This window comes from Hakea prostrata, chromosome 2 (assembly GCF_041222555.1).
Source record: "Hakea prostrata isolate BN-2017 chromosome 2, UWA_Hpros_2, whole genome shotgun sequence".
In the NCBI taxonomy this organism is placed as follows: Eukaryota; Viridiplantae; Streptophyta; class Magnoliopsida; order Proteales; family Proteaceae; genus Hakea; species Hakea prostrata.
This window is the reverse complement of record NC_142601.1, coordinates 18,135,107-18,147,536: the sequence shown is the minus strand read 5'-3', so window position 1 is coordinate 18,147,536 and position 12,430 is coordinate 18,135,107. Positions and strand designations below refer to the sequence as shown.

General features: G+C 40.9%; 1 protein-coding gene across 2 annotated transcripts in view; it reads left to right on the top strand.

Annotated features, from left to right (window-relative positions):
- The window catches only part of LOC149023933 (uncharacterized), a 42,517-nt gene extending 34,451 nt beyond the window's left edge, over window positions 1-8,066 (top strand). For both annotated transcript variants that reach the window (XM_089144369.1, XM_089144368.1), the window contains 3 exons: window positions 2,664-2,742; window positions 2,827-2,964; window positions 7,330-8,066. In XM_089144369.1, the coding sequence (XP_089000495.1) occupies window positions 2,664-2,742; window positions 2,827-2,964; window positions 7,330-7,527 (415 nt within the window). In that variant the 3' untranslated portion in view covers window positions 7,528-8,066. The remainder of the gene's footprint in view (window positions 1-2,663; window positions 2,743-2,826; window positions 2,965-7,329) is intronic.
- Window positions 8,067-12,430: the final 4,364 nt, after the last annotated feature.

Genomic DNA, 12,430 nt, shown 5'->3' with positions numbered 1-12,430 from the left:
AAAGTGAATGCTAACCTTATAGAAGAAGAATCATCGGATAGAAAACTTGATGGATGCTCCCAAACCTTCCTTCACCTTGGAGAGGGTTCTCTAGAGTGTCTTTGACATTCTCTGACGGCTTTAGAACATAATGACACGTTTTATAACAAAAAAATAATTAAATAGGGCTTCAAAAATCTAATTTCCTAAAAGTGCCATTTTTACCCGGAGACAGGCTTGGTCGCTTGGGTTGGTTGCCCGGGGTGACCAAGGCAGGCTGCTAACCTGACACTTTTGGTCAAAAAGTGTCTTTTGGTGCTCCGAAAGCCCTAATTTCCTGTTGGATCCTTTTCCAAGATATAGAAGGTCTTACCTGGTTTTCCGTAATCTTCCACTTTTGTCATTACTGTACTCTTGATCTATCTACCAAGTCCGTCAACGTTCAAGTTAGTTTTTCTTCCTCCGAAATCTGACAAAGTTTCCAACTTAGCATCATCTCCGTCTACTTCCATTGGTTCAAAGTCAAATCCAATGGTTTCAATTCAGATGGCCCACAGTTGCCTTCTTCCCGCACTCCAGGTTTTCGGACCTACAATATGGATTTCCGGGTTAGGGTTATGAGGGATTTCACATTAAGGGTTTGGGCATAAGAGTTCTCAGTGCTCTAATCAATTGATGTCCTGCATTAACAAGGACAATATATCTTTAGAACCAAAGGAGGGGCAATTAGTTTGGTGGCTGAAAGTGATCTAGAGCCTTATGATCTTAATGACGGGAGTGATCATGAGCAGCAACACTGCTATGTTATTCAGCCCCTCTTAGCTACACAAAGTTCCTGATGAGGAAGTAAAGACTGGCATGGGAATAATATTCTCCACACTAGAGTATGATGGGATTACACCTTATGTGATATGGTGATCGATCCTGGCAGTTGAACTAATGTTTCTGCTGAAGATGCTTAGAGAAGCTGTGAGAAAAGATATGCATGGCTTAGGCCATGTACTAATGTACCCACTATGGCCTCGAATGGATCTGATGTAGCCAACCCCATTTAGTTGGGATAAGGCTTGTTATTGCTCTTTTCATTGTTGTGGTTGTATGTATTTGCTACTTAACTATTGGGATGCACCTTGGATTATGACTTCCATGGTTTTTGGACCCATATAAGTGGCTTACAAATTCTATGCCAGTCCTCCTGTATATAAAACGTGAAACAGTCTCTCTTTATTTGGAAATGTATATAATGGTCAGTGGAAAATGGTAAATTGATTGCTTCAAACGTTTTGTCAGTTCTAGGATCCCAAATTATGTTGTGGTTTGGAAGGCTAGTGGCTGTTGGGGATACTTAAAGAAATCTTTCATCATCCATCTCTCTTTTAAGTTTTAACAGCTTAAGTTGGCTTGAGAACTTGGTTATTCAGTTAAGAGTATGTTCAGTTTCTGCCTTTCTGGACAGAGTTTGGATTACACATTCTATAGATTCCTTCGTAAAATAAATTTCAACTTGGATGGGAACAGTTGGTCATGTTTAGTAAGATGTCAGAAGGGTATATGACTAATTTGTGCTAATTTGACTCAAGAATCCTTAGGTAATGGTCCAATTAAAGACAGTAACCAATCTCATCTTCATAAAGGGTATCTAAGCATTGTTGCTCTTTTCTGTTCTCTCCGAATTGACAATTTCTTAGTCAATAGTTACATCACTCATTTTTCTCTATTTTCTTGAATTTTTGCAGAGAAATAATTTTAATTCTCCCTTCCCTCTCATCAATATTGAAAACACATGTGGGAGAAGTAACAACCTTCTAAATTTGAGTCATGAATTCATCTTGTCCTTTGTTTTGGTATATCTAGGGATCTTTGCTTCTGGTTGTTGTTCTATTTAAGCCATCCTAACAATGTCCTCCTTAGTGGACACCATGTTCTGTACACACTTAAGTATGTTGCTATAGTCGTATTGCCTTTATGGCATTGATAACTGATACGGCTGACTACTTGAAAGAGCAGGAGCAAATAATAGGCATATGGTGATTCTACTGCCGGGTCCCTAGTAATCAAGGTAAGTTGACATGTTAAGCATGCACGGAGTGCATCCATAATAGTAGCATGTTATCAAGTGCAGCAATGCACTAATGCCATGTTCTTTTCACACGTATGAAGTGCACATGTTACATGATGCATCTAAGTGCACCTCATAATAGTCACATCTTCCCGCTTTCTCTTTTTCGGTAATTCATGTAGCAAGGTGTAATGGAGTCACATATTCATATAATTAATAGTTCCTTTATCCTTGATAATCTTCCACTTCATGCTTGTTCCCTGGGTATGGGGATTAATCCACTAGTAAATAGCACAATTTGATGGGCCCCCCTCGCTTTTTGTAGTTTGGTTGGATTTGTTTTTTTTTTTTTTTTTCAAATTTCCTAAATTCCATGACTTATAATTTGGTACCTGAGTGTGCAATGTAGGATTTGCTTATTCAAAAGCTTTATTAACTGGGTAGTAGTGTGAGGCATGTGAGGGTTCCATACCAGCCATGGTTTCTGAGACACCTTTTTTATATTTGGCTTTCCACTGTTGTCTTTGTGTAACCAACCCCCACCCCCTCTCTTTTAACAAACAAAAACCAACATTCTTAATTCAGAAGTCCTATATTGATTTCTAATTTAACATTCTTAATTCAGAGGAGTTGAACCAATTGCCACAGCATCAGATATCAAGAAAGCCTACCGCAAAGCAGCACTTAGACATCACCCAGACAAGGTCTTTAGCCTCTCAGATCTCCTAGTTAATTTTTTTGTACAGTGAGTTAGCTATACACTCCACTAACAAATTGGGTCACTATAGGCTGGTCAATTCTTTGCGAGAACAGAGAATGGAGATGATGGCCGGTGGAAAGAAATCGCTGAAGAGGTTCACAAGGATGCTGACAGGCTCTTTAAAATGATTGGAGAGGCATATGCTGTACTTTCAGACCCCACTAAGGTATGTCACTATTGTGCAAGTTCCAAATGACTTCGTGAATCTATTATCTTGTTCTTGTCTAAACTTTTTGCCCCTTGTTAACCACCTCCCTGTATTAAGAAACAACTTCAATAGGGAAAATGGTTGAATGATTTCATATGAGAGAACCTCAAATATATAAGCAGCATACATCCCATGCTATTAGGTAACTATGAACAATAAAAGAAAGATATAAAACATGGAAATACAATATATGGAAATGTTTGTATTAGGATACTGATGAAATGAAGGATGAGATGGTATGTAAAGAATTCAAATAGAAGGAAGGATGAATGGAAATAATTCAAATGAGAGGAGGAAATAATATGGAAAGAATTCAAATGAGAGGAGAAAATAATATGAAAATAATTCAAATTAGAGACAATTAGGAAAATGATGAAAATCATCCTTATCATGCCTAATACTCCCCCTCAAGTTGGAGAGTGAATTCAAGAACTCCCAACTTGCCCTATGACTGAGAAACAAATATTTTCCAAGGGCCTTGGTGAAAATGTCAGAAACTTTGGCAGCACTAGTGGTGGAGGTGGGTTGAATGAGACCATATCGAACCTGATTGTGAACCACTTGACAATCAATCTCGATGTGCTTGGTGCGTTCGTGAAAGACTGGGTTCGCAACGATATGTAAAGCAGTTTGATTGTCTAAAATAAAGGTATTGGTCGAGGGACCATGACACCAAGATCTTTGAGCAATGTAACTAACCACATGAGTTCACAAGTAGTGACGGCCATAGCACGATATTTAGCCTCAGCAGATGAGCGGGACACAGGGGCTTGTTTTTTAGATTTCCAAGATAAAGGGCTAGGACCAAGGAATACACATTATTCAGTGGTAAATCGTCGTGTCATAGAGCAACTTGCCCAATCCGAGTCACAATAAGCACGAAGAGATAACTCACTATCAGCAAATAAAAGAATCCCTTGTCCTGGAGTGTCATGGAGGTAACGTAGTAAACTACTAGCAGCATCCATATTAGGTTTACGAGGCGCATGCATGAATTGACTAAGAACATTCACAGTGTGCACAATATTTGGATAAGTAATTGTGAGATAAATAAGTCGGCCCAATAACCGACGATATGGTGTTGGATCAAGTAAGGGCTCACCATCAGAAGTAGTCAACTTGAGGTGTTGTTCCATTGGAAATTGAGTCGGATTAGCACCTATGAAACCAACATCAGTTAAGATGTCCAATGTGTATTTTTGTTGGTTGATGAAAATACCTTTCTTGGAATGTGCCACCTCAAGACCAAGGAAATATTTAAGCAAACCAAGATCTTTAATCCGGCAACATTGCTTAAGAAGTGATTTTAAGTTGGAAATCACAGTTGTGTTAGACCCAACAATTAAAATGTCATTAATATAGACAAGAACAAAGGCAGATGAAGACTTTGTAAGTAGAGAAAATATAAAGTAATCTGCCTTAAATCATGTATACCCAAGATTAATAAGGGCACCAAAAAACTTGGAAAACCAATTACGGGATGCTTGCTTAAGCCCATGTAGTGATTTGTGCAAGCGACAAACCAATTTCTCCCCCTTTCGATGATAACCAAGCAGAAGTGTCATACATAACTCTTCATCAAGATCGCCATGGAGAAAGGCATTGTTGACGTCCAATTGATGCAAGGACCATCCTTTGATGGTAGCAATGACAATAAGTGTTCTACAAGTAACCAACTTAGCAACTAGGTCAAATGTCTTATGGAAATCAACCCCCTCAATTTGAGTATAACCCTTTGCCACCAAACGCGCTTTATAAAGCTCAATTGACTCATCTGAATGCTGTTTAATTTTGTAAACCCATTTACAACCTATGGGTTTCTTGTTTAGGGGTAAAGTTACAAGAGACCAAGTCTTGTTAAGTTCAAGAGCTACAATTTCACTATCCATTGCCTCCTTCAATCAAGTGAAATAATAGCCTTAGCAACGCTTGTAGGTTCAGTTATAGCATTGAGGGCCTTGAGATACCTGAAATCGAAGGATAATTTATGATAAGATAAAAAACAATTAGCAGGAGTGAGAGTACCTGTGCATGAAGGAGGAGCTTGGGTATCCATGTTGTAACAATGATAGTCTTTAAAATGGGGTGGCGGTTGATGAACCCGAGATGGCCGAGAGATGGTAGTGGATGGGAGGTTGGGTGAAGGAGGTTCTTCAACCGGTTGGGGAGAGGGTGTGGTTGATAAGGGTGGATCCGACAAAATGGGTAAACTATCAATATCTGGAGCTGCAATGGGTAAAACAGACAATAATGGGGAGGGCAATTTTGAAAAAGGAAAAGAATCTTCAAGAAATGTGACATCACGACTAATGTAAACCTTATGTGTTTGTAAATCATAAATCGTATACCCTTTTGTGCATATATCCACCCAATAAAAACACCTAGAGATGCTTGGGGATCAAATTTATGACGGATGGATGAATGATTATGACCATAACAAAAGCATCAAAAAGTTCGAAGATGAGAATATGAAGGGATCTTGCCAAATAAAACTTGAAGTAGTGACTTACCACGTAGCAGTAGGATGGGTAAATGGTTAATTAAGTAAGCGGCTGTCAAAACACAAGGACCCCAAAACTTATGAGGTAGACTTGCTTGAAAGGATAGAGCGTGGGCCACATTAAGAAGGTGGCGGAGTTTACGTTCAACAACCCCATTTTGTTGGGGTGTATCAATGCAACTATGTTAATGAATAATACCATGGATTGTAAAAAAGTCATTTGAATGGTAATTAAAAAAATCACGAGCATTATTAGTTTGGAGTTGTTTAATTTGGTATCCAAATTGGGTTTTGATCGTAGCAAAAAATTCCCGTAATTAGGACCAAGCGTCAGATTTATTATTTAACAAAAACACCTAGGTGCATCGTGAAAAATCTTCCACAATAGTTAAAAAATATTTTGCACCACAAATTGAGGGAACGAAGTAAGGTCCCCCGTATGTCACAATGTATCAATTCAAAACAAGAGGTGGTAGAAATTGTACTAGATGGAAAAGGAAGTCGAGTTTGCATAGCTAAAGAACAAATGGAGCAAACACAATCTTTATGAAAAGAAATATGCAGATCCAAACCTACAATATTACTAGACACTTTTAAAGATGGATGGCCTAAACGAGAATGCCAAAGGTCCTTGGCGGGTAAAACAATGACAACAATGGGATAATCCAACTCCAAATAATAAAATCCATTGTATGCTTTACCCAACCCAATCCTCTCCTTCGTGCTTAAGTCCTGTATCACACAATGATCAGGATAGAAAGTTAGGAAACAATGAAGTTGTTGGGTAAATTGGGTAACAGATAACAAATTAAAACCAAAGGAAGGAACATGCAATACGTTCGTGAGAGGTAAAGTGGGTATGGGGCTGCAATTCCCAATGTGTGTAACAGGAGCAAAACCACCATTTGGAAGGTGAATAGATTGGGTGTGGGGAACAAGACTGTCCGAATGAAATAAAGACAAATCTGAAATCATATGAAGACTAGCACCAGAATCAATAACCCATAGAGAAGATACTTTACCTACAGCATTTGCCAATGGTGGAATGTTACCAGATTCCAACAAAGATAGAAGTTTATGGTACTAATCTGTGTTGAAAGATGGTGCAATAGCAGAAGGGACCACAGTTGCAGCAAGAGAGTAAACCGTAGGAGAGGAATCGAAATCAACAAATTTAGTATTGGTAGCCTTTGAAGAGGAGGTAGAAGATGAGGTAGAAGAAGATGTGGCTAATTAAGATGTAGAATCATGTGTTAGGCTGATACCATATTAAGAAACAACTTCAATAGGAAAAATGGTTAAATAATTTCATATGAGAGAACCTCAAATATATAGGCAGCATACATCCCATGCTGTTAGGTAACTATGAACAATAAAAGAAAGATATAAAACATGGAAATACAATATATGGAAATGTTTGTATGGAAAATATTCAATAGATTAACCAATCAAGCCAAATTAGGATATTGATGAAATGGAAGGATGAGATGGTATGGAAAGAATTCGAATGGAAGGAAAGATGAATGGAAAGAATTCAAATGAGAGGAGGAAATAGTATGGAAAGAATTCAAATGAGAGACAATTAGGGTAAGGATGACAAATCATCCTTATCACGCCTAATACCCTGATTTTGCTAGCTTTTAAGTTTTTGCCGCATCACTCGTATGACCTGGGAATGAAACCAAGTTCAGTGCTTGTGATTAAGAAGCTGCTGAGATATGTCCTAATGCTCTTTCTACAATCCCATCTGAACATCACCCCATCCCTTTTTTCTCCATGCCGGGGGTTCAGCCTTCTTATCTAAACTAAACTTACATTTGCAGCGTTCTCGTTATGATCTTGAAGAGGAACTTAGGAATTTCCAAAAGAAAGGCAGTGGAAATGGCTCAAGAACTGCAGATGCTCACAACCTTCCATCTGAAAAAAGTGGCAGCAGGCGCCAGTGGCCAGAAGCCTGGAAATCTTATGGGAACTCAAATCATCGTTGGTCGGAGACATCTCGATCAAACAGGTTCCCTTGACAATGAATGTGAAGTATGTTCATAATCACAATTCTTTGGTTCTGGTTATCTACTTGATCCTGGATTATTCAAGACATTACAAATAGCTACATCAAATGCCAGCTTATTTCTTCCAATGGAGTTTCAGAGAATGGTAAGTGACTACATCAGTCCATGAAAGAGTGACTTAGCTGTAGGTTGAGATTTTGCACACGTTTGAAGAGCTCAAAGAATTTTGAGCATTATTGGAGGCTTCAAAAAAGGTGTTGATCCTCCAAACATCAGAGGAGGGATCGGGTTTCCTACCCTCTGTGTTAATGTATTATACCGGCCATCTGTACAGCATACAAGAGAAATTTTGCCACGTAAAAGGGAAGTATGAAACTCTCAGCCATTTCCAGGTCGATGCTGATATGATTGTTTGGGACTTAAAAGTCCTGCTATACCCGGGGAAAAAGGGTCCACAAGTATAGTAATGTTTTATGTCATCTTTTGTTTTTATAACTTGTACTTCGGCTACATCTTAAAGTATCGTGAAGCAACCATTTTTCTTCCCTCCCCCCCCCGCCCCCACGCCCAAAATAAAATAAAAATGGAAGCGACCATTGACCAATCCAGGTTGAAGGATATCATTACTTATTTGAGCGGAAAGCACATCAAACGAAGAAGCAAAGCGAAACCATTAAGTTTCACGGCAGGCTCTGTCTCACTCGCTCCCCCCCCCCCCCCCCCCTTCCCCCAGCTCCCCTTTCTTTCACATGGTTTGGAGTGGGTGGGGAAGAACGTTGCATTATATACTCCAATTGGCATTTTAAACGTTACGAGTTACTGTATTTTTCGTATTTAGAATATAACTTTTTTGAGGTTTTTTTTAATCACTCCCTTAGACTGTATTTACCATCAAACTTTCAAATCTAATTCCTCGAAAGAAATCAGACTCTCGCCTCTCCTTCTACACTGATGTTTTGAAATCCCAAGTTATCCTTTTTTCTTTAACCCAGTTGGTTTCTACTTTCTAGTTGAGTCAGTTTACATTACTTGGTTCAGATTTATTAATTGAACCACTGAACTATCCTGTATTTTCTCAACCACTGAAATCAATTCAAGTGAATAAAGAAATGATGGGAAGTGTTGCTGCAAATGGCCGAGGGAGAATTGGATTTGGTACAGCGATCTTGAGGATCTGGCAGTGGGAAAGGATGCTGAAAGGTTACAAGCCAGAGCCAGTATGACAATAGAGCTGTAAGCAATGCAGGAGAGCACGTGTATCATGGTAAGAAGACTGGGTAGTGGAAACGATAGAAGGTAAGGAGGAACTTATTGAGGAGAACTCCATTGTTGGAGTTAAACCAAGAGGCAATGGAGTTAAACCAAGAGGCATTAATCAAGGTAGTGATCTTATTGGGAGAAAATAAGCCACACAACCAGAGTGGCAACTCATTAACTAAAATCACAAAAATTCAACCAATGTAAATTTTATTTAAAAATTCAGTTTTTATTCCTTCTTTTGTTTGCTTTGCCATCTAATTTCATATTCTTAACCAAAAGATACAATGTAGCAATGAATAATGAGATCCTGAAATATGTCTTTTGTCATATTGTTTGCTTTAGGGAGCTTAAGGAGATTCATACAGATTAATCATTGCTCACTCATTTTGTTAGACGTTTTGGAGGGATACAAAAAATGTTACGGGTATGTATGAATGAATGGGGCCAATCTCCCTAAGCTCCCCGTCCGCTAGATCTCAATTTCCTTTACTTGTTACCCGACCATATTGTGAGGAAAGAGAACATCTGGGAGTGACTTTGTGTAATGACCTGACCTGAAGCACACAACATGATACGATTTCATCTCTGAGAAATTGGAGCGGACGGGGTTGGGAAAAAGAATTAGGGAAGAGTAAGAGGAGCAACATCGAGAGAGGGGAGGAAGAAGATGACTTTCCTCTATATTTTCCTCAGCTCATTGTTACATCTATATTTGGCAAATTCATGCCGTTAGGGCAAATCATTCTCTGATTTCACCAATTTACAATTTAGCCCCCGATTCCTGCTCCAGCCGAAGGTAGTTATCTGCCTTTATAGCTTGTCGTCCCCTAGAAAAGCCAGTTGTCTTACTCTCCTTGATGACCTACCTATCCCATGGGATGGTCTCTTTCTGCATCCTTAGCACTTAGGGCCGGATTGGTAAGTATCATATTGATGCGTCCAAAATCTGCTCAGCCCTTGGATCTTCACGTGATGTCCTGCAAAACGAAAGCGTCAGATGTGGCCCGACCGCTGGGGTCGGGAGTCCACCTCCGAAGGCTAAGTCAGTTGATGAACTTAATCACAAACGGCTCTGCTAGAAGCACAGAGCTAATGAATGAAGAAACGGGAAAGGTGATCTAGATAGCAGGACGCTGATAGTTTTGATCTATCAGTATGTATCTGAACCTGAGTCTCAGATAGTATTCTTTTTGATCGATTGATCCGTCCCCTCACCTTGTATGGTAGTGAGGTTTATATAGAGTGTACCTTCGAATCTCCTTCGTTGGATGCACTCGAGCCTTCTTCGGGTAGTCGTTGGATCTTATCAATGAGATCCGTTGAGCGATAGACTTCTACTAGTTTGGGCTAGTAGAGGACTCCTGAGATAACCGTTAGGTTATGCGATAGTTATCCCTTTGATGATGATTATCCGCAGCCGTCAGTTTGAGTCTGCTGTCATCAGGGTGATTACCCTAATCCATAAGTAAGATTAGGGCACGCTTGCAGCCGAATAATCTTTCTTCTTCAGCAAGCCATCTTCTAGATCCGGTTCGCTCGGGAGCGATTCGGTTTTCTCCGTCTCGACCGGGGTCGAGGGTCGGACCAGGTATGAACCCGATCTGATCATAAACTCTCCATATCACGAGCCCCCCAGACCAAGCGTTCGGTCGATCCCGAGGGCTTGGTTTTTAACTCGGTTCGTCGTCGGTGATGATGATCTCTGCGTGCTTCATTAAATGTCATATCACATTTAATGCGGTGGTCACTTTTCCTCGAGCGTTGTGAGTGTAAGGCCACGTATCTCCGTTGCAGTTGATCTGTCGTGGCTCACGTCATCCAAGCGACGGTTTCCGAACGCCTATTTCGGATTTGTGAGTTCAAACTTTCAAAACGTCTTTCAATCTTGATCGTTGATTTTGAATCAACCTCGATCGTTCAGATTCCCAAACACTCGTGCGGGAGTTTTAAAAGCGGTTCGTTGTCCTCGTAGGTTTCATTCTTCCTGTCTGGAATTTGAACCTTTGTTGTCCGCTTTGCGCCTTCCCGCTCTCAAGCTTCCTTCTCACCGAATCGAGTAAGTTTACTGGTCTTTTCTTTTTGTAGTTTACTTGAAACGAGTAATGGCGGACGATAGGGCTTCTTTAGTACCCCATGTTGGTGATAGCGATGATGCTTTTGCTTCTCCTACTCCCGAACAGTCGGATAGTGATAACAAAACCCTAACCGTCCTCTCGGCGAGTTCGCTGAAGTTTCTCAAAAAGGTTTTGATAGAAAAACCGAAACTTCCCCTGTCCTTCTCGAGTTTGGATCTTCCAAGATCGTCGACTCTTCTAGACAGCCTCAAACCTCCGGGTCCAATGGTGGACCTGGCTCAGTTCCTTCCATTTACAATGGAGAAACCCTTCTTTCAGCTGTCCAAGATTTTGACCTTCCTTCCTCCTATCAGGTTAGGGCTCCCCACCCTGATGAGAGGGTTGATTCATCCCTTTCGGGTGAATTTTCTCTGTACATAGATGCATTGGAAAGCGGGGTTCGCTTTCCCTTTTTTAATCCTTTATTCTCCGCAGTTTTGAATCACTGGAACATTTGTCCCGGAATGTTCCTCCCCAATAGCTGGCGTCTCATCGTTGGCTTCTTGGGTTTGTGTTTTGAGCTTGGCCTCACGCCATCTCTTTCTCTTTTTGTACATTTTCATGTTCTTTCTATCTCCCATCCTCCCGGATGGGTCTTTCTTTCCAAACGCAATAAGGCTGAACTTGATTGGAGGGGCAGCATCCTTGTCAAAGGAACTTGCCCTTCTAACCACAAAAGATGGCGCGAACGATACTTTTTCTGTCGAGCGCCTCCATCAGATCTTAACTTCCCGACCACCTGGAGGAGGTTTACTTCTTCGTCCGAAAGTAACCGGGGCCTTCCCTTATCCAGAGAAGACGAGGCGGCCATCAGGAAGATCAAATCCATTCCGTGGTATCAAGAGATACATGGATATGAAGTGGAGTATAATTCCATCCTTCAAGATCTTGGGGCTTGGCTCATTGTGAGCTTCTAACCATCATCCTTTGATTTGACCGAAATGATATGTCTTGAATTCCGATTCTTGTCCTTCTTTTTGCAAGTGCCTCCCGGAACGAACCCCCGAAGCTCGCGGGTGAAGGCCGCTAGGGCCGTTGTCAGCAGCCGAGCAACGATCGCCCGGGGTCTTGACTACAGATCAAGAGGTTTCTCTTCCCTCTCCCGACCCCTCTTACAGGGGTATCGGGAATATCGGGCCCGTAGCTGATGCTTCGGGTAAAGGGAAGAAACCAATGGTGGAGAGGGCTAACGTCTCTTCCTCCGTCCGAACCAAGAGGAGGCATGACACAATTGATGCTCCCTCCAACAAAAAATCCAAAGCTTCGGCGGATGGTGAGGAGGTCTTCATCCCCCGGTGGACCCTTAAGATGACCGACAGGGTCACTCGGGATCCCGAGAAAGCTACAGAGTGGAGCTCCCTCGCTCTTGCTCCTTCGATCACCAAGAGTTTGAAGCCCCGGATGACACCTCCCTTGTTAGTCAATCTACAAGGTAACGGTCTTCTTGCTTACTTATGTTTTCATAATTTCTTATGACTTCTTCCGATATCTTTCGTCTTCCCGGGAATGCTTGTGTTGAGCTTTTATCAACACATGGAAGC